Source organism: Dunckerocampus dactyliophorus, chromosome 14, assembly GCF_027744805.1.
Source record: "Dunckerocampus dactyliophorus isolate RoL2022-P2 chromosome 14, RoL_Ddac_1.1, whole genome shotgun sequence".
NCBI classification, from domain to species: domain Eukaryota; kingdom Metazoa; phylum Chordata; class Actinopteri; order Syngnathiformes; family Syngnathidae; genus Dunckerocampus; species Dunckerocampus dactyliophorus.
This window is the reverse complement of record NC_072832.1, coordinates 8,132,394-8,155,240: the sequence shown is the minus strand read 5'-3', so window position 1 is coordinate 8,155,240 and position 22,847 is coordinate 8,132,394. Positions and strand designations below refer to the sequence as shown.

At 41.6% G+C, this 22,847-nt stretch overlaps 2 protein-coding genes across 9 annotated transcripts in view; one reads left to right on the top strand and one right to left on the bottom strand.

Annotated features, from left to right (window-relative positions):
• Positions 1 to 18,957, top strand: part of golga7bb (golgin A7 family, member Bb) — a 33,467-nt gene extending 14,510 nt beyond the window's left edge. For 2 of the 4 annotated variants that reach the window (XM_054799351.1, XM_054799353.1), the window contains exon 5: positions 1,014 to 3,913. In XM_054799351.1, coding sequence (XP_054655326.1) covers positions 1,014 to 1,100 — 87 coding nt within the window. In that variant the 3' untranslated portion in view covers positions 1,101 to 3,913. Of the gene's footprint in view, positions 1 to 1,013; positions 3,914 to 3,952; positions 3,987 to 7,787; positions 7,994 to 8,934 lie in introns of those variants that run through there. The other 2 variants (XR_008573724.1, XR_008573725.1) reach the window with 2 other exon arrangements.
• Positions 1 to 22,847, bottom strand: part of crtac1b (cartilage acidic protein 1b) — a 57,109-nt gene that overhangs the window by 4,904 nt on the left and 29,358 nt on the right. For 2 of the 5 annotated variants that reach the window (XM_054799341.1, XM_054799340.1), the window contains exons 9-15: positions 21,733 to 21,815; positions 21,449 to 21,549; positions 21,201 to 21,369; positions 17,369 to 17,514; positions 17,123 to 17,165; positions 16,888 to 17,031; positions 12,672 to 16,068 (exon numbers count right to left, since the gene is read on the bottom strand). In XM_054799341.1, coding sequence (XP_054655316.1) covers positions 15,941 to 16,068; positions 16,888 to 17,031; positions 17,123 to 17,165; positions 17,369 to 17,514; positions 21,201 to 21,369; positions 21,449 to 21,549; positions 21,733 to 21,815 — 814 coding nt within the window. In that variant the 3' untranslated portion in view covers positions 12,672 to 15,940. Of the gene's footprint in view, positions 1 to 4,634; positions 5,226 to 12,671; positions 16,069 to 16,887; positions 17,032 to 17,122; positions 17,166 to 17,368; positions 17,515 to 21,200; positions 21,370 to 21,448; positions 21,550 to 21,732; positions 21,816 to 22,847 lie in introns of those variants that run through there. The other 3 variants (XM_054799342.1, XR_008573721.1, XM_054799343.1) reach the window with 3 other exon arrangements.

Sequence of the window (22,847 nt, the reverse complement as noted above, 5' to 3'; positions counted from 1 at the left end):
TGATCGGTCAACAGCAGGCATTCATCCCCACCTCCAGCAGACCCCACCGTCACTCTGCTTGGGTTTGCTTCTCTGCAGAAAAAGCTCGTTTTCTCTGTTTTTTGGCCAAATCAGGTGTTTTTTCCGAAACGACCCTATGTTCTACCGCCAATATCTAAAGACCCAAAAAGGTTAGAAACTAACTTTTTTTTCTAATGCAAGAAGAGAGTCTCAAGTTTCTTGAGATACTTTCAATGTTTATGTAGTCCTAAAACTCAGTATTCTGTGGGTCTCGAAAGTTCAGCAAAAATGCCCAAAAACTCTGGCAGTACGGAGCTCTCTGCTCTGAACATGCCTGGCAGTCAGTGAGTTAATTTTAAGAAAAGCACAATGAAAAAATATGACTGGACGAACAACCGTGTCACAAAACAATGCAGTTGCTTTTAAACTGCTTATTTTCCCACAAATTGACACTAAATGATATTATTGTCAACATTCTTTGAGACAAATAAACCACTGTCATGAAAACATACTAATAAATCATAATAATATCATAATAATGCAATATTTCCTTTAATATGTCACCTTTAATTCTGTGAATTTGTGGAATTGCCATTTGTCACATGTATTTGCAATTCCTATTGTCTACAAAACGTTTGCAGCATTTCTTGAAACGCTGGCTTTTCAACTGTATTCAACAGCAACACGTCTTTGGCAGTGACTTTCTGTGAACGCATCATTGTGCGCCGCTCCGTTTGTATTTACTTTGCCGACCAAATGTCTCAGTGAGTGTTGACTGTCGGGATGAAGGCTCTGCATGCGTAGTTTTTTTTTTTTCCCCAGATGGGAAAACTGGGTCGGCTGAATAAGATTGCGTTAGGCAAGTTAGTTTCGTTGCCTTTTATGTTGCCACCACTTTTGAATAAATTCGGCATACCGGCTCGTTTGTGCTCACCAAGGGTTCACCTAGTCATTATTACTATTCCCACACGGGGGCTGTGAATTCCCTCCTTAACCTCTATTGTGTGCCCCAGCTGGAGATCAGCCTGTTTGAGGACCGAGGCTCGGGCAGCTCCAGCCCCACCAGCAGCGTTTCGTCTGCAGGGGGAAGCGCTCGATGACTGGAGGGCCAGCGCCAGGCTTACGGGTACATGCACCACGGGGGAAGCGGCACGCTCACCAACATCCGCATGCTGAAACACGAGAGCACCCGCTTCTGAGACATGATGAAGGAACACTCCACGCTGAGACATAACAACATACCACCTCGGGAAACGGGAGGAGCGCACGCTTGATAAATACGACAGTAACACCGTACATACTCCCGTGACTAATCCTTTTATTTCCCATGAGTCAGCTGCTGATTCAGGAGGTTTATACGTGATCAGTGAGTGTTAATTCACTGAAGAGGGCAGCAATTCAATCATGCAACAGGAAAACTACCACACACCGTCTTAATCAGGTCCGACTGGGCCCGCTGTAGCACTGCGAGGGTCATTCTTTTAATGTATTTAGCAGAGGGGACTTTTGGATTATTTATACCCCTCACATGTACACTAATGGACGATGTCGAAATGTCCGAACCGCAGCTGCAAATCACTCCCACGCAAACAGAAAAATTCCAAATATTCTCAGCGATACACACTGGAATAAGGACGTGCACACTCACGAATAAGCACACAGCTGTAGTGAACCGTCATGCATTCCTGCACACACACAATTGGCAGACACTGTCTCGACCTGGCCACAGTATTCTCTGAGGCTCCCATTCAGTGCTTGTTTGCTTAGTTGTGTGCGTGCGTGCGTGTGCGTGCGTGTGCGTGAGAGAGAGAGAGTCACGGTGTTATCTCATGTGCAATCAAGCAAAAATAAATACACTGATTTATGAGAAATGTCAGGCAAATTTTGACATTCCTAATCTAAAATATCACATTAAACACGTATAAACTACCCGTTGCTTGTTGATTTACTGGAGCTGACAGTTAGTGTGTTATACACAGCTGTAGCACCCTCTAGGGAACCGGCGGTGACATATTCAACTTTTAACTTTGGTAGTTTGACTTTAAAGATAAAACCAAATGTTCCCCGTGGAACTGTTGCTTGCGTTGTACTGCAGCCTCGGTGGATGAGTAAAATAAAACACCTGGACGCCGAAGATGAAGCTACGCGGTTGAGTCGTGCGTCCTCCTGAGCTTTTCATGCCTTCATGTTTCATCCCAGTGGATGGTACCCAACCTGGTGCTGATGGACCGAGTTAAAAAGACTCTTCACTGCTACGAGGCTACAAACAGGCTTCTTGGACAATGTATATAACAAATAGAAAGCAGCGTATACCAAATAAACGATGCTGCACATGCTTGTCATGGAGTGTATAAACAGAGAATACTTGATTGGAAATGATGATTGTGATTTGTACTCGTTTTCATACGCTCACCACTGAATATTTGTCCCCGACGCATTTGTCGTATGCGCATTTCTGAGCGGGAAATATGTACATTTTGAAAAAGACGTTTGTTCACTTTGTGGGAAACTATAAAATATCACTTTTCCCATGCATGTGTCATGTATGTGAAGAGAGACATGGCTTATTTTTCATATTACCTCAAAAAATACATATTTTTCATGGATTTTATTTTGTACATGACATACCAGAATATGTAAATATGAAAAAAAACATACTGTATTTTCTCAGATAGTGGCCGGAGGTCTTGATTTATGATTTGAGATTATCAGAAAGGTATTGATTTATATCATAATCGTGTAATAATAATAATATGAATGACAATTCATAATTTGTTATGAAAAAATACTGTAAAAATATTGAATCGACTCGGATGTAAGACGACCCGGAATATAAGACCACCCCTCTTTTTCAAGACTCGTTTTTGGGAAAAAAAAAATAATTTAAGACTTAATCTAAGTCCAAATGTATTTTAACATTGTGTTTTAAGTGAAATAACAAACGGCAGATTGCAATGAAAACAGATGTAATATTTCTTAATTGCCCAACAGTTTGAAGACTGCTTTTCCCTTCAAATTAACATCATAACTTTTAGTCGTCTAGTTTCCGCTGACTTGCTAACAAACTTTACGACACTCTCTCCAGGTCATGTGTAAGCCACATGTAGAAACCTCTAGACCCTGACGAGAAGACGACTTGTCTCTTTCAGACTTTTTCCTCGCCCAAAAAAAGTCCTTGTTTTTGCATTTGGTGCTTCATTTATAATATAGATCCCACACAATACCTATTTACTCCGCCTTAAACAGCTTTACAGAGGCCACGTGTGCTCGGCAGGTGGTGTGCGCGGCGGTAACGGGGTTTACCACCAGTCACAGTAAGAATACTACACTCCCTGTGATATTTCTCCTCGAGTGGGGGGGAAAAAACGGCATTTACTCGACTGGGCATCAAGTAGAGCGGAGGTCACTATTTAGATTACAGATTAACATGAAGGAAGATTGCAAGTCTTCTGTAGCAAAACCAAACGAGAGCTTTGGGAACTATTCCACTGACTGTGTGAAGAGATATACTGTATGCACTGTGCTGATATGTAGCCGGTTGTTTTCAGCACACTGACGTCTGATTAATGAAGACAAGCACAGGGAGTGAAGATTTATTGGGACGTGAATATGTTATAAAGCAGCAGAGAACCTCTATCGCACTCTCCATTAACCTCTATGTGATAAAGCCTGTGTGCCAAGTGATGGTGTATTATTAGTATGTACAGGATGTATGGACATTCCCACTTATGGTTATCTTTGGAATTGACAGTTAGCAAGTCATACCGTGGAGCCACCAGGAGGTTAAAATGGACACTACTGTACTACTACTACTGTTTCTATTAGCTTGTATGGTCTTCCTGAAGTATAAAAGATCATGTGTTGGTGGTGATTTCTCCTCCTGATGTGTTATTAAACATGATTTGCATATTGATCAGAATTGATTTGTGGATGTTTTTTTTTTCCTCTCAAGCTGCTATGGACTCTCTGAAACACGCGCACCAGTGGTAAGCTTCGCTTTGGTTGTTTGTGGTTTGGGAAGCTTTAAAAAGGCAAAACGTTTAATGACAGCGAGCGGGAAGAGAGAAGAAATTGTGCCCGCCGACCAAATCATTCTGTGTTCTGCCTCCATATCCTGAATCAAACATCTGGCTCTTAAACTGTTAATTACCCCACTTTCTTCCAAGTTGGCAAACTGGGGTAAAAGAAGTGAACAAAATAATCCATGTTTTAATATTAATAATAATCATAACCATAATAATAACAATACTAAACTTAATTGCACACAGGTCCATATCCATATATAAAAGATACATTCCAATGTATCACATACATCAACACAACACATAGATATCATCATTGTGCTTCCATCCATCCATCTTCTCTGCCGCTTATCCTCATTAGGATCGTGGGGGTGTGCTGGAGCCTATCCCAGCTGACTTTGGGTGAGAGGCGGGGTACACCTTGGACTGGTCGCCAGCCAATCACAGGGCACATATAGACAAACGACCATTCACACTCACATTCATACCTACGGACAATTTAGAGTCGCCAATGAACCTAACATGCATGTTTTTGGAATGTGGGAGGAAACCGGAGTACCCGCAGAAAGGAAGAACTGGGTGTCAATCTACGCTCGGGTATTTTTGTGTGGAGCTTGCATGTTCTCCCCCGTGGGTGCGTGCGTGCGAGAACATGCAAACTCCACACAGCGATGCCCGAGCGGAGATTGAAACCCAGGTCTTCCCGATCTCCTGGCTCTGTGGCCAACATGCTAACCACTCGGCCACTGTGCTGCCTCATTGTGGTTCAAGGTAATTAAAATAAACAGAGTGCAGGCATTTGTTCCAATGTTTCCAAGAAACAACATTGCCGGCCACAAACCTACGACTGGCACGTGTGCATCTTGGGAGCTTCAGCAAGATTCTGAATGTGTCATTGAATGCCACTTCAGGCTTTTTCATTTTGGCTTTGCTGTAACTGCACCACAAATGAGCTGTATAGAGTGGAGTATTTTAACATCATTTTGCGTGCCAGCATGTTGGCTTGTGCATACAGTTTACAGCACTGGCGCTGAACATCATCGGCATCACATACTGTAAATCATTCCTAATAACGCGACCCAAATATTTTACTTTCTTCACCACATTTAGCACTTGATCAGCCGTAGAAAATGGAGGAAAATCTTGCTTCTGATCCTCCTTGGTTCTGGCGATCATAACTGCTGAGCAGATCCTAAGCACTTGCTGTAAGCCAGCACGGGAAGGAGACAGAACGACAAGGTCATCGACATGCTACCACAAATGGTTAACTCCACTATCTCCGACCATGCATCCCATCTTACACACTTTCGATTTTGTTGGAAAGATCATCCATATACAAATTGAAGAGAACAGGTGACCTTGTCGGACACAGTTAACGCTTACCGAGGCTTTTGGTCGGCAAATGTAACCAAAACAGTGCAAAATGGTTACGTCTTCTGTACTTACTAATGACTTCCTTCAGTGCAGACAGTACACTCCTCATCGAAATCTTGAGACCAGAATTAAGAATTTGCATTTTGCACATTTGGATCTTAATGAGGTTTTAAGCAGAGCTACAATATGCAAAAGCAGGAAGTGGGAGTGAGACAAAAAGCATTTTGAAAAAGTTTTTGTATATTGTTTTTGCATATTGTAGCTTCACTTAAAACCTCATTAAGATCCAAATGTGTACAATGCAAATTCTATAGACTTAATCAATAGATTAAGCAATAGATTTTGATCAGGAGTGTATATAATATATTTAATGCTATTCATATTTTTATCAACATTAAAGGTCGTAGGAGGCATAATAAAATCCAAAGTAATCAAAAGTAATATTTGTTTTATCTGAACCACCCACCTTGAATTAATATTCACTTTATTTACAAATTGTGATGTAATATCGTAGAAAAAACAATACTAATAATAACTGTGTCATGTTATACATTGTGGATGAATATTTTCGGAATAATTAATTATTCTTTTTCATATGAAGACTGAAGTTTTGTTCCTTCACGTGCATGTGTTCTGGCACGTAGTATGACACCTCCACACCTGTGCCAGTGTCCAAAGGTCACTTTGACACCACCTAGCAGTTCCCTACCTCCTCACAGCCCTCCTTTCTTCCCCCCCACATTGTTTATTTCGTCCCATGTTGTTGCTCCAATTGTTTTATTTCCAAGTTTTCACATTCCTTGTATTTTGGCCGCACATGTTTCCCTCATTTCATTCCACTTCCTCTACGCCCTTTCCTGCCCTTTTTCTCCAAACATGAAATACGGCTGTCTTTTCCACAGCCCAGACAGAAGTAGAAAATAAACTCTGCTATTGATTGCTTGAACTGTTTCTCTCAGTGAACGAGCAAAAAGTCAGCAAACTATGTTGCTCCAGTGTTCAAAAATGATTTAAAGTGGCAGCGGGGTTTGGCACAGGCAGCACGGTTCGTAAAATGAAGTGTACCATTGTGTGCCTGCATGTAAATGCATCAAACGCCGCCGCTCAGGGAACGCTCTTGGCAGCGGACAAAAGCCAGGCCTGCACTTTGAGTCCACCATTCCTCATCTGTGTGCGGAATCATCCATGAATACTTATTTATTTCAGAACGACCTTACATAAGTGCTTGGGCAAACATCAGTAATTCAGTCAGAGAAAATTAAACTTTGGCAATACAGTACGTCTCATTTGGCATGGAAAGTTCGACTGTGCACTCTCGTACACTTTAAATATTTACATAAAGTAACGTATGGACTCATTCTAAATCAGGGTGTACATTTGCATACACACATAGAGGAATTCATTTACATTTAAATATGGCACAAAACCTTCATGTCGTCCTTGTCAAACAGGAAGCACACAAATATGCCCTTTTGCACTGTTTTTGTTCATATAATATTCATTTAATTGAAATTTTTGTCATTTTAGTCATGACGGACTCATTCGCTGCACCTCAGAATCAAATATGGTACAGTCCTGTCATCCCTTGTAAACGAGGAAGTAGCCTGCTAGCTAACAGACGGACGGGCAAGCAAACACAAATATGACCGTCTACAATGTTTCGGTTGTGAATTAAATCTGAATTTATTTGCTCTTTTCCCATTGCAGTCATGATAAAACCATTCGCCTGGCCTCACAATGAAAAATGACACGGTCTTATTATGTCATCCCTTGTAAACCAGGAAGTAACCCGCTAGCTAGCTAGCAAACAGAACAAATACGGTGGACCAGTTTTTTCACGTTTGTGAAAGCGATTTAAATCCTCTTTTTGCAAAGTGAGCCATTCCATTCGTAGATGTCCCATCAGAGTGTACTTCCCTTAACAAAAACAAGTTTATTCAAGTGTACTATGAGTATACTTCTTTTATATTAAAACCGAGGAAGTACACTTGAAGTTGACTTTTTATAAACTATATTTCATGTACTTAAGAATAGGACAGTGAAGTATACTTGGCTTATACTGAGAAGCATAAACAAAAGTCTAAGACCAGGTACAGTATATTAATAAAGACTTACACTTTCTCTAGTATACTTGCTATACTTATACTGAAGTATACTTAATAAAATTAACTTTAAGTAAACAGTGTTTCATTGCTCTATCGCGGTCCACCTTTCGCTGAACTTTTTCAGTGCTTCTCTTTTTTATTACGGCGTATGAACGCTGTTACAAGCCAAGCCTGGCCCTTTAAGAACAATTGCATTGTGGGAAGTTGAGTGTCTCTTTCTCTCTCTCTCTTCCCTCTGTTGTCTGTCTGCACCGCCCGTTGTTTTGTGCGTCCTGTTTGGATGTAGACCATTGTTAATCGATCTCCTTGGTGCCGCCCTGTTTCCTGTGTCATGGCTGGCTTGCTAGCTTGGAAATGAATCTTCGGTTCGAAGGAGGAGGACTGCAACAGGAGGAGTACTGCAGCAATTTGTTTTAACAAGGATACAAAAACGCTACAGGACAGCGAAACGGCACCAGGACGAAAAGCCACGGTCACAGGAGTGAAATACACGTGAGTGACTTCATAATTTCTTGTGTCCGACCTGTAGGTTTATCATTAAAATTCAAACGAAGGTTTTTTGAGTGTTTAAGGGAGAAATGTGACAAAATGTTATTGCCTGTCTGAGAAAAGCGTAAAAAGTGTATGGCGAAGGGCTTTACAGCCTTAAAACATATATAATCATTGTAAAAAAACAAAGTTGGCTACGGATTTCACTTATTGCAGGCTATTTTGGGAGCCTATCCCCGCGATAAACGAGGGAACTCTGTACTAGTTGTTGCTCAGGGTTAACATTTTTCGGCAAGCTACGTGAACCAGGAATTGGTAGTAATCGCGATAAGTTGAACAGCATGCAACAAACACTGAGTTGACGTTTGAATGCACATATCTGAACATATTTAATTCATAACACATTCAGCCCCACCCTGGTGGAACCCACAGGCTTGATCTGCCAGCTTACGATGTTTTATTGTGCTTCTTTCAGCCTCTTGTGCCCTGCCTGCTAACATTGGCATGAAAACCCTCCCTTGTGTTGACCTCTCCCCAACTTTTTTTTCGTTTCGTTAACATTGACAGCCGGAAGCGCGTGGTTCCAGTTAGAACATCAGCACCAATCATCTCGCTTCAAAGCGACACCAAAGTTATTGTGCTGCATTTGTACTTGGGGGAGACGAATAAATGGGGATGATGGCACAATGTGACAGCGACAAGAAGCCCCAGCATGGCGGCAATGAAGGTTCACGGATTGTATTACAATTAGAACGGGAGCAAAACATCCAGCTTTTTGAAAAGACCAATGCATCTGTCCCGAATAAGATTTAAACGGAATGTAATTACAGCTGTTAACTCTGCTTGGATTGCTTTAATTACGGTCATTCAGAGAGGGTGGAGTGTAATAAAATGACTCGAGATGAGGAGATGAAATTTTGATTATCCATAAATCTATTTTCTAGGGAGGCTTTGGGCAAGAGGCGGGATACACCCTGGATTGGTCACCAGTCAGTCACAGGACACATTTGGACAAACCACCATTCACACTCATCATCACAACTGTGGACAATTTAGAGTGTAACGTGCATGTTTTTGGGTTGTGGACAGAAACCACAGGGAGAAGGGGCAAATCGTGCAAGCTAAACACAGAAAGGCCTCAAAGGAGATTCGAACCTGCGCACTTCTCGCTCCACACTCACACTCACTGTGGTGTGGAAAGTTAAAATTGATTTAAAAACAACAAAGCGCTTTGCAAACGTCACTCAAATCATGTGATTTCCCATATGAAGCGTTGGGTTATGTTTCACATGTACAGTACCAGTCAAAAGTTTAGACACGCCTTCTCATTGAGTAGCACGTTGAAGTGTCTCTAAACTTTTTACCTATACTGTGTATGTATTTCATTTCAGCCAATTACAAAACATATTTTTTAATTATGATAGTACTGGGGCCGCGCAGTGGCCTAGTGGTTAGCATGTTGGCCACACAGTTAGAAGATTGGGAAGATCTGGGGTTGAATCTCCGTTTGGGCATCTCTGTGTGGAGTTTGAATGTTCTGCCCATGCATGCGTGGTGTGAGTGTGAATGGTTTTATGCGATTGGGTGGCAACCAGTCCAGGGTGTACCCTGCCTCTCGCCTAAAGTCAGCTGGGATAGGCTCCAGCATACCTCTGCAAGCCCTGTGAGGACAAACGGCATAGTAAATGGATGGATGGCGACTCAGCACCTCCAAATCCGAGGCCATGGTTCTCAGTAGAAAGGGCAGATTGCACTCTCCGGGTTGGGAATGGGGTCCTGCCCCAGGTGGAGGAGTTCAAGTATCTCGGAGGTCGACAGGCGGATCGGAGCAGCGCCTGCAGTAATGCGGTCGCTGTACCAGACCGTCGTGGTGAAGAGAGAGTGAGCCGGAAGGCAAAGTTCTCAATTTACCAATCTATGATCTATCGATCTATGTTCCCACCCTCACCTACGGACTTTGGGTTGTGACCGAAAGAACGAGATCGCGGATACAAGCGGCTGAAATGAGTTTCCTCCGTAGGGTGGCTGGACTCACCCTAAGAGATAGGGTGAGGAGCTCAGTCATCCAGGAGGGGCTCAGAGAAGAGCCAGTTGAGGTGGCTTGGGCATCTAGTCTGGACGCCTCCCTGGTGAGGTGTTCCGGGCATGCCCGGCTGAGAGAAGGCCCCGGGGCAGACCTAGGACACACTGGAGGGATTATGTCTCACAGCTGGCCTGGGAACGCCTTGGTGTCCTCCCCGAAGAGGTGGCCGGGGACCGGGAAGCCTGGCCTTCCCTACTGAGACTTCTGCACCCGCGACCTGGACCCGGATAAGCCGAGGGAAATGGATGGATGGATGGATAAACTTTATGCAATTTTGTTCTTAATATTATGACTTTACTCTCTTAATATTTCATCTTTATTCTTGTAAAATTGCTGCTTTTTCCATTGTTGTTGTTTTCTTTTATTTTCTTGTTTAATTGTATTTTTTTAGAATGTGCTGAGGGCCAATAAAAGAAAAAGCGGGCCATAAATGCTCCAATGACACCACTGATGTAAACGTTCCGATAGCTCGGGCTTACTTTTGCCCATTTCTTCTGGTTTTATTTGGGTTATTGTCTGTCAGGAAGAATATTGTAACTTATCATGATTGTGGTTTTATGTCAGCACCACATGTTCGATGTAGACATCGTGTGCTTGTAGGAGGGATTTGTGATTGAAAGCATGCACGTTGTGGTCCTGTGTTGTGTGCCTTAGTTTGTTACAGCACTGGAAAACAGCTAGGACAGAGACACACACACACACACACACACACACGCACACACACACACACATAGCATCTTCTTGTAGCCAACAGGATCCAGTGGACATCATTCAATGACACCATTTTTCAGTCCTCTTGAGCCAAACTTTATCACAGTTCTGTTATTGTATTCACTGATGTCTTTCTGTCATCGTGCGCTTCCACTCTTTCCAAAAAGCGATGTAATCCTTCTTCCAGATAAAGTAGTCGAGCAAAGATATCCGTCGCTGTCATTTTTTCCCTTTTTCTTGGGAATTAGCTCATACATTCAACAATCCTCTGACAGTCGGTAACCTCTGCCATGTTTTCCAACGGGACGGTTTTATCCGGTGAATAATGAGCAGGAAGATGAATATTGCATTAAATCGAACAAAGAGTCATCTGTTTGCAACATTCTAAAATGTCATCCCACTTTGGCGTATTTTTAGGAAAATATACAAACTCTTTTCACAGGAACAGCTTTGATGATAAATAATTAAGGCTGTGGAGATTAGCTATAATAAGTTCTTTTAAAAACCATGCACATTGGGGATCCTTGTTGTTCATGCAAGTTGAACCTTTGTCATAAAACTCAGCAAAAAATATAAAATATTGGACTTTATCAGACCGCATCTTCTCGGGCCTGCCTGCAGCTGTTCACGCTCTCTTGCTCGCCGACGGTTCTTTGGCTCGTTAAGCCAGCATGACACCATGGCTGGTCGGTCCAGCAGAGATCCTCAGTTGTGACTTTAATCGTTTCAATGCTGTTTATCTGTCATTAACAACATCTGAGGGAGCTTTTTTTTTATTCTTTAAAATGTGAGTTGTTTTGTATTTACAGGTGTGTCCAGCAGATAAATGGATTATTGTCAGGACGGCTCCATTTTTGACAAGAATGTGCAAAATATAGTGTATAACACGTCCATGCTTCACACAAAGGTGACCTCGCTACAACCTACGTGATGAAGTTGCAGTGGTGGTAAAGGCATTCAAATTGGATGAGAGCGGTGTTGTTTTGTGGGTATTCCAAGGAGAACTAATCACCGGTGAATCATTTCGAAATTTCACGCTGTCTGCAGCTTGTGAAATACATTGTTTTGGGTAAGAGCTTGAGCCAAAATATTGAAGTTTATAAAACTGTTTAGGTAATCATGCACCTATGTTTTTGGAAATGAAAAATGTGTCTTTTACAGTTATTGCGTAAAAATCTGTGCTCGTGTGGTGTTCTAAGATAAATCACCATGAAAAGACAAGGAAGTGTGACTTTTTTTTGCATTGCTGCAAATTGTAAGCAAGTACTGCAAACCTGCAAAAATGTATTATTCGACAGAGTCATGAACGAGTCAGTCAAAACGCCCACGTTTTTTACTGAATCCGAACTCACAGGTACTCGTCTCTGTTAACGTGTTCACTTACTCACCCGGGCCGCCGCTAGCTAAATGAAAAAAGGAAACAAGTTAATATGTCACTAATTGTGCAACTGTTTCTCTAACAGCATTTCAACAAACGAGCCGTGATTTCCGGTGTATCAGCTGCTACTTTTTTCTCACAGTGATGCGGCTAATTTAAGGCTAAAAGAACTGCACTTCCCATGATGCTTAGCCTGCAGCTTCAGGAAGTAGTGAAGTGGACGAGTGAAGTGGATGCTAATCTCACGTTTTGCAGTCTTATGCAGCGATCGTGTTTTGATCTGACACATCTTAAGTAAGTTTGATCAAGTGTAAAATGACTACAGTTTCATTTTGGACTGCTCGGCCCGCCAACTGTCCACTATCAACAACGGGTTTTCGAAAGGCTGGATGAGGAGGACAGCTCAAAACTAAAGGGCTAATTTGTCTCGAGACGAAAGTGACACCGAGAGTGACAACAAAAGAGAGAGAGAGACTGACAAAGTGCGTGACAAAGGAATTATGAGGCTGTTCAATTGTGATGCTGAAGAAGAAGACTTTAGTGGTTTTAGTTCCCAGGAGGAGGATGAGGACAGCGATGAATGTTACACACACAGTTCGGCAAACATTTATTTAATCAAAAGTTAAAAAATCTTTCTGTGTAACATCTTATATACTGTATGTACAAATCAGTTTTTTCTTTAAATTTAGTGAGTGTGGTTTACACACCGGTGCGCTCTAAAGTCCAGAATTACAGGTTTAGACTCGTCAAATAAGCCTTTCCCCTTCCAGACTCGACAAAACGAACAATTAACTGCCTGAAGGTGCAGCTTTCACAGATTGGTGGGTGCTCCGCCAAAGAGTTTCCCCTAACTATTAGACGGTAAATACCTTTCCAACATGGTGGCCAGCACACGCATACACACTGCGAAGTGTCATCACCAAATAGAAAGGAGCTGCTGTCTGTTGACGACACGTTTCATTCTACTCCGCTTTTAACACAAGTTTAAAAAGTCAGTCCGCTGCGGAATCACTTAAATCAGGGGTGCCAAAACTTTTTCCACCGAGGGCTGCGTACTGAAAAATCTAAGAATGCGGAGGCCACTTTGATGTTTTATATTTTGCAGCTACAGCATGCTAAGAAGTTTACTATATTTTTTTGAAAAGCCTCCATCTGAAGCTTTAGGTGACAAAGCATATTATTAATATCAACTTTTTCTCCTTAGAATACACACGTTTGTGCTCACTTTTACGTTTACTTTTTTTTTTTTACACATATTTCAACTTTATTCCTGTGAAGCTTTTCTTTTGTAATATTATGACTTTATTCAAAAACATTTTGACTTTGTTCTTAAAATAGTATAACTTTTTTCCCAACCAAATTGCACATTTATTCTTTGTTTTTTTTTTCTTCTCATGATATCATGACTTGAAAAAAAAATCCTTTTTTTCTTTAATATTTCAACTTTATGCTTCCAAAATATTTTTTTTCCTCATAATATTACGACTTTATTCTTGTAAAATTCACACTTTTTCTTGTAAGATTACCACTTTTCTCTCTTATTATTATATAACTTTATTCTCCAAATATTTTGACGTTATTTTCGTAAAATTACTGCTCTTTTCTTTCATATTTGCTGTTGTTTTTTGTTTTTTTTAATGTTCCTGTTCCATTTTACTTTTACAATGTGTCGAGTGCAATTAAAACAACAGATACGAGCGGCAAATGGCCTACGGGCCGCACTTTGGACACCCCTGACTGAAATGACAGTGTTTACGCCTTAAACATTTTGCACTTTGAATTCAGTATGTTTTTGTGACATTTCTTCAGGTCTTTTGGCGAGTTTGTATTCAACTAGCTTCACGAGATGAGCGGTACACAAGCAGAAAACTCATTCAGAGAAACTATTTAAGTCTTTGTGCTGCTTAAGTAGCAATATTGTAAGTGATAATAATTTGACTTTACATATGATTGTATCTATTTTTGCTAATAGGTTTTGGCTTCTTCTCGTACTTTGTAAGGGTTAGTTCGTATTGTATGTAATGTTTTGAAGCACAAAACTGTATGTGTGTTACCTTTTTTTGCACATTTATTCATAAAGAAAAAAACGCCCTTGAGGCATGTGTTAAACTATTTTTTAACAACTGCAAGAGTTCACCGCTCTCTTTACACTGCCATCATGACCTTTTGTGAAATGGGCAGGGAAATCACCGCAGTTACATTAAATGCTCACTTTGGTTCCATTTGATTACCAAGAGAAGATCATATTCCAGGGACAGGATGTTGCTTAATAAAAGCTTCACGTTCTCCTTCCTCCTTGAATCTAATTTCTTTATAATATGGTGTTCACTGAATAGCTTTATCAGCGGGGAGGTCCGATACATTGTAATGAAATAACGCAATTAAACTATGGCGAATGATGATAGGTGCCTGGAGCGTGATTTAATGAGAACTGTGTTGGATTTTGTGTGAAAAGTAAGGTAAGTTAGTGTTTCCCACAGGACTGCAGTCTATTTGTGGCAGTGAGTTGAAGGGCACGGGTCTAACGTAATGATGTAATCGTTGAATGCGCATAATTGGCCATGACGCATTTGCAAAAAGCGAGTAAATAAATGTGTTTACCACTACGAATGAACTCCTTTTTGTCGGTGCTTTAGCCTCACAAACAATCAAAAACAGCCTGTGAGTGTTTTTAGATGGGGGCGGGGGTCCGCAGCAGCATAAGAAGAGCAGCGAGTCAGTCTTCAAAGGACCCTTCTCTAGATTTGCGGCTAGTTACTCGTTTTTTTAAAATGACCATCTAGAGTGATCTGATAGTTGGCAACACCAATCCCTCCTGCTCCGTGCTTTTATTCTCTGGCAGACCAGGTGCGTTATAGTCTGTTTACGAGTGAGGGTGCACAGGTAGCGCCAAATCTATTTGTGGCGGGGCGCATGAACGTATGGAAAACACTGTAAGTAGTAAGTATTTTGGTGTTCATGTATTATTTTAATGAAAATAATGTTCCCTAACACTAATCTTCACACCCGAACCACTCAGAAAAAATAATAAAGTAGAATTTCATGGAAAATATCATGCTTTAGAGCCCAAATACGTTTTCAGCACAACATGATACAATATCCGCCATGTTTTGGATTTGAAACGAATGTAATGTCGTGCTTAACAATTTGTATGATTTCCTACTAAATTGGAGTGACGTCATGCAGATTCCAGCAAATAAAACGAAACGTCTTCTTGTGCTCTCTCACACAAAAACGTCGACTTTGCTGTGCTGTGGAATTATTAATAGTTAACAAAATGTAAGCCACCACGACAGGCAGATGGTCTGGCATATGTTCCCTAGGATACACACACACAAACACACACACACACACACACACAACTTGTAGCTTGGAGACCTGGTGTTCCTCAGCGTTCCGGTAAGCCCGAACATAGAATGAGAGTGGCATTGTGCACATACAGATGGCGACCTCGGCGTGTCCGTATTGAAAGCGGCTGGTGGAACCAGTCAGTTCTGAGCAGTGAGTTCTCCACTGCGGCCTCCGCTTATTGACTTGGACTCAGTTCAAATCCAGCTGAGACAAATGCCAGGTGATGACGTGAGGGCTATGCGAGTCTAACAGAGTTAGTTCTAGCATGCTCCCTGCAAGTTCCTGCATAGTCCAGAGGTGGGAACAGCTGTACACGAGCAATATCACTGATCCAGAGAGAGTTTTAGGATGAAGAGAAAGAGGATAGATAGTTTCTGTGCATCCTTTGTTAAAACGACGAGAGCTGAGTGAAGGAGAAGGGAGGCGGCTACAGTAGTCCACTCTGGAGATGGTTAGAGATGAGAAGAAGCATGCCGATGGGTGACAGCCAGAATGAACAAGCTGACCACGTGCATTGTGCAGAAGACCGTGTCTTCCCAAAGTAAGCCACCTGGGCTGCAGAAGAGAACAGACAAAGAAGTTGGACAAGATCTGTGCCTTCATGGCTGACAGGACTCACATGGGAAGGCGTATTAGTCATGCAAGGCATTGGATCGGAGCAGATCCAACAGTTCAACCTCTACTGTATGGTTGAACTGTTCAAGGGCTCTGGTCAAGGATTTTTCCCATTGGAAATAATGGAAATAGAAATATTTATGTCTATAACTTGATAAGGGATAACCGCTGTTAAGGGTAAATTCTAAAAACAATAAAGTACACACAGTACTTTAAATGCTTAAATGCAAATCAATTAGCTCCGAAGTCTCCTAAAGTCGTCGGGTACATGCTCTACAAAAACAAATAAGCGCTGGCGTCTCTAATTAGTGCCTGCTCAAAAAATAGTGGCATTAACAACTGTGGCTGCAGGCAACCTCCTGATGTATTTTTGTACTACCTTCACAAGATGGCAGTAGCTCATCGGTGGTCTGCCTTGAGCAGCTGTATCTACCTCTGCATGCGCTTTCAAATGCTGGTTGTGCCACTCAGCTGTTGGTGTGAAACTCATCCATTTACATCTGCTGTAAAAATGAACCCGGTTTGCTCCTTACCGCTGTTACAATATTGGTTCTGTTGCAATATACTTCTTCATAAATGACTACGTGCTCAAAGATGTTTGCCTTTCAATTTTCTCACGCAATCCAAATCCTTCCTCAAGTTAAAAAAAAACAAACAGTTGTTATAGAAATGAGTTTTCAAATTTCGGAAATAACAGCTTATCTCCAAATATCGCCTACTTCCAATTAAGCCGATCTCGCTCATCCCCGGACCACTCACCCACGCATGCGGACCCATCATAGTTGGGCTCAAAGCCCTGGTTGCATCTCTTCTTGGCGCGGCATTTAAAACTGCCGTAGGTGTTGGTGCACACGGGACGGTCAGAGGGACACACAGAGGGAAACTGGGTACACTCATCTTTATCTGAGGAACAGGAGGAAGGGGAGAAGGAGAAGGCACCCAAGCTTCATGATTCTGTACACAAGACCGCAACGAGCCGGAGGTTTCAACTTACCAATGCAGCGGCCATTTTCATTCAGAGCAAAGCCGTGACCGCACTGCAAGATAAAGAGTTAAACTATGTGTGTCAACCTTGCCAATAAACTAACAAACCAAGAATGCATGGTTGTAAATGACCATAATGTACCCGACTCCATCAGGCAGCTTCACATTTACATTTATGTTCATGCAGGAAGTGTAGTTGGCAAGTTTGAAGCAAGACAGCCATTCAATGTGGCCTTCTACGACCACCGTAATGTACCTCTATTTCCACAGTGGGAGTGATTTCCTCTTTGTCTCTCGGATAGTGGATCTCCAGCACAGAGTTGATCTCTGATGGCTCCAAGGGTCGAGCGATGGAGCGACCATCCGGCCAGTACACCTCCACGTTCGTGGCCACGTCCTTACCTTAGAAGTCATCCAGCAGAGACACAACGCTCATTTTACGCTCGTCAAGCTGATCTAACGTAAAAGCTACATAGAAAACAGCAAATCACATTGGGTCATTGGTTGGAAATACAAGTGTATGCAAACGTAAGTGTTGTTAATTATTTATAATTTACATATAAATAAAACATTACAGTCCTCCCTCGTTTATCGTGGCTAATTGGTTCCAGACACGACTGCGATATGCAAATTTCCGCAAAGTAGGGTTCAACTTCAATAAATTGAATATTTTTGTAAGAGCACAGAAAACCAGACTTTATAAAATATGTTTGTACTTTTTTAAAAACCATTATTAGAGCCCTGTAGACATGAAATAACACCCCTATAGTCACCTTTAAACTCCAAAAACAGATGTTTCATTTATTAATTTATACAGGTATATATTTTTAAATACTGCCATACAGTGAGGGGTCGATGTTCGAACGTAACGTAGCGAGGGATGACTGTAATTGTTAAATTGTTGAAAAATAATGATTCATCTTTAGTAATATACCCTAAGCGAGGGGTCTCAAACTCAATTTCACTGGGGGCCACTGGAGGAAGAGTCCGGGTGAGGCTGGGCCGCATCAAGTATTGGGAGTAGGGCTGGGAATCTCAGGGTACCTCACGATACGATACAATTCACAATACATCCATGTGATAACACCACTGTTAGTTCAGTGTTGGTGTTTGCTTGCCCTTGTAAGTATGTATGCAACACTCAGCTTGCCCGGATGTTGCGGGCTGCAGTTACACTACTCTTTGATGTCCAGTCGTGGGCCGCAAGATACTATTTGGTGGGCCGCAAATGGCCCACGGGCTGCTAGTTTGAGACCCCTGCCCTAAACAATATTAAAAGTGTGGCATATACAGTATTTGAGTGTATTTTTTTCACATCAACATGTAAAACTCATGTTGATGGGAAATAGTCTCATTCTTCTTTAATATACTATATTGTAAATTCTTGTCAGAAATGTTGATCCATAGTACCGTACAATCAGCTTTGCGCTAGTATTAAATATGTGTACAGTACTGTGCAAAGTACTTCAAACATAATTAGTTGCTTTAGTAATGCAATAATGAACAATTGAACAATTGAAAAATTGTAAAAGGCTATAGTGCCAAGTATTTTGTGTGAGTTCTGTGCTATTTTACCTGTCACATACATATAGCATGCAGCCAAATTTACCCAAAAAACATTTCCAACACTGCAAAGTTATCTAAAAAAAACTTTAAAAATAATAATGCATTACATGTAATGCACTACGTGCAGGAGCTTTAATTAAAAACTCATTCCTAATGCCTTCCTACTATTTACAGTTTTATTATGCTGTTAAAAAAGGCATTAAACCAGTAAGTGGTAACCTAAGACTATGACAAAATGTTGTGTCTGTTCTGAATCGGCACAAAGAAATGTCTCTCCGCAGGGAGGGTCTTGATTAAAATGGCATTTGTAGTGCAAACACAAGTTATTTTGTCAGACAGCAAATCTAGCCAGCAGGTGTGCCTCAGAATATTTCATGTCTACTTGCTCCCATATGTCACTTTGTGGCTGAGAGGTGGTGAGTGACTGATGCCTTTAGCAAGTGCGGACTTCTCTTGTGTGGCAAGTCTTGTGCCAGAAGTTTGCTGTTGTGGTATGTGCGTGTGTCTGTGTATTTGGCCTCACAAGGAAGGCCTTGGAGAGACGATCGGAGGTTAAAGCAGTGTGTGGGCCGAACTGGGATCCAGTTTGTGACAAAGTAGGCCAGCATCCAGCGACAACACCTGCCCCCACACCGATCCATCTCTCCCACAGATACTTCATCTCCCTTGGGTGTCCAATCACGCCGGAGGTAACAGCCTGATCTTTTACACATCAAGTTTCTGTTTATTCTATTTCTCACCATCTGCGTGTCATCAGTTATTACAATCAGCTGTTTACTTGCACAACAATGATGAAATCTTTCACATGACACCAGACCATTAATCAGATATGTTGGGATATGTAAAATGACCATGTGGTGGGAGTCCAAATATTATACATCACAAGATCGGCGGCAGCATGATACATTTGGGCTACGTTCACACTGCAGGTCAATTATGATTTTTTTTGCTCAGACAGTATGTGTGACCTGTCTCTGATTTTTTCATGTCAATGTAAACAGCACAATTACGATTTTTTCAAATGTGACTCAGGCCTCATTTGTATGAAGATATAAATCTGATATGGAGGCCTGTCATGATAAAAACAAAACAGGTCAATAATTACAACACTCTCGATAAATTGACGTGTGCATGTATGCGTGTGTTTCATCTGCTCGTCTCGCTGTGCCACAGAGGCTGGATGACAAGAGGGTTCACTCTGCGTCTGTCTGTGTGCATTTGCTCTATAGTGGAATGAACGGAGAGAGTGAGCCCTCATCTCATTCAGCCTCTTTGTGGAGTCGGGGCTACTAGTGAGTGGATGCAGAGGGTTAGCGGTTAACTTCGTGAGGCAGCATATGCTAACATGAACGAAGGCACAGAAGCGATGGTTTCTGAGGTAAATGCCACAGCCGACAGCCCCAGCGTGGGACTATTTCGGTTTTAAACAGATTGAACAAGGTGAGCGCATGAATACTTATGACTGACACGGACAGTTTTCTCAACTGGAAAACAAAACTACCGATGGAGGTGCTCGGGCAGCGGGGCCTTCGTCCCGACAGTCAACGCTGGGGCGTTTGTTCGGAAAATATTAAACAAAACAGTGAAAAATGTTGCGCGCTCACAGACAGTGTTGCTCGCTACATTGCAAAAGAAATGCAACCATTCAATACGGTTATATGGCATATATGGCATACATTTTAAACAACATACATACAGGCAACTGCTGTGCCAAGCTAATGTGACTCACACAGGTACGCTCTACTTGACACCCATCCAGTGGTTCAAATGTGAATTACACCTCTCATGACAATAATAAAAAAATGTTGATAATATCGATTATCAACGATAATTTGTAGCACAATTATAGACAATGAAAATTATCGTGACAGGCCTACCGATATGTACAGTCTAAACGGTCAGGTCGCATGTATGTGACCTGTACGTCATCACCGAAAGGCGTGTTTTTATGTACTTGCCGAGACTTGGATAAAGGCACTCATCGATGAGCAAATGCTCTTCTTGTCATCGGAAAATTATTTTTAAAATGTGTCAGTGAAGCGGCTTGCGGCCATTTCCCAGCAATGTCCCATCACTGACATGTGTGGGTGGATGTCTCTGACATCGGAATAGACATTGCAGCAATTACGCCACAAACTGCCATAGCCAACATTCTTGCCCTCTTTCTTCTTAATCTGCTCAGCAGGATCATTTGGTTAAAAATACTTACAAAATATTGCACAAAATCCTTGAAATTGCCACAAATGGCGCAATCTTTACTTCCGCAATGCGCATGCATGTCAATTCCCGGACGCTATGCGTTCACACTGACAAGTCACATTTTTTTGGTAATCTGAACGACGACATAAAAATCAAATTTTAATAAAAAAAATCCGAATTGGGCATCATACCCTGCAATGTCAACGTAGCCTTGGACAAATGGTTTGGGACACATGGCCATGACACCTATGGGAAGTGAAAATGGATGAAAATATGGAGTTGTGGAGTTTGTCATGCTTAAGTTTGGAGAGTATGCTTCTTACCAAGGCCAAAGTGTGCAACAGGCTCCATCTCACAGAGGTACCCTGAACCTCCATCAATGATACGCGTATGGGGTCCACTCTTCTTGGTGTACACCACCACTTTAGCTCCTCTGGCAAAAGCACCAAACTTGGTGCGGGGAATCACACGCAGCCATGAGTTGCTGGTTCCCTTGGGGATAAACGCACCAGTGAGAGGAGGAAAAAAGAGCTGGGATCATCAAATCATTTTATTTGTGGCAAAAACCTACCAGGTTGACTTTGTAGACAGAAAGTGGTTGCGCTGCACTTTCACCATGAGACACCAGCAGGTCCAGACGGCCATCTCCATCAAAGTCTGTTGCTACAGCTCCTGCAGAGCCATCACAGTAATGATGCACATGCATGCACAATGCACAGAAGTGGAGTTCTAGTGCCATCTAACGGCACAAAAAAGAACAGCAGGGTTATTTTTTTCAACTTCTCTGTTCTGTCTCTGTCTCATTCTAACAAGATGATCTCTCATGCTGCAGGACCGTTTTTGCTCAGCTCTCACCAGTTCCTCGTCCCTCTGGCTCGGACGCCTCACCAACATTCAGCTCCTCGATCTGTGGGTCTCCGTGCTCTCTCCTGCTCACCCTGTCAATGAGATAAGGTCAGAACCTGTCAGTTTCGTTGTCACTTGTCACTCACCTAGCAGCATACCCCAATGGACAAAACATTAGGTACACAAGTACAACACAACGAAATCCAGCTTCATCAAAAGTTTTGTTTCACAATATATGATGTGATTGTGGTGGTAGCTTGCAATGGGTACCAGTGCGCTGAATCATGCTGAGCGCTGTTTATAATATTTTGGTGATTAAATGACCACAATATTAAAGGTGCTTCTGAGTAACTAAATGGAATTTTTTAAAAACAAGTCGTTTCAACCAATTCCACACACCATCATCTCTGATCTGACTGGAATCTTCCTCTTCAATACCTAAATCACATAGAAAATGCATTACAAGCTTTCTATTGAATCAGCACAAATGTATCTTACAAGAACCTGAACATGACAATAAAGTAGTTACCGCATACCCTCGGCAGGCCCTTGAGGCAATATAAGCGAATGCTATTGCTTCAGTGGCCCCCAGGGGGCGCTAATAAAAAACACTTTCAATTGAATCATAATAAAACAAGCCATTACTATGAACTCTTAAAATGGAAAAGTTCACATGTAAAGCAACAACCAATTCATATTACTACAAAAGATAACAAATAAGTCTCCATACACCCATCATTTTTGTACATAATTTTGCATATAGTTGTATATAGGTTGTATATAGGCTGTAGTTATTGTATGTTGTAAATGTCTATTTTATATATAGAGAGTTATTGTGTGCAAACGGTGTGGCTATTTCAATTGTTTGATGTTAATTGTTTATAATTTATTACTACTATTATTATGCTTTCCCTTATTTACAGGATTTTTATTTAGTGGTAAGATTTTTTTTGTAATTTGTTAGCCATATAAATGGAGTGACACTTTATCTTACAAACTAAAGACAAGGGTAAAAACAATGCCATCCAATTTGTTTTGAAAGCGTATTTGTAAATCACCGATGGAGAGGGGAATGCCATATAAAATCTTGCCTCGGGCTCCACTGCTTTGGTTATACCTGAAAA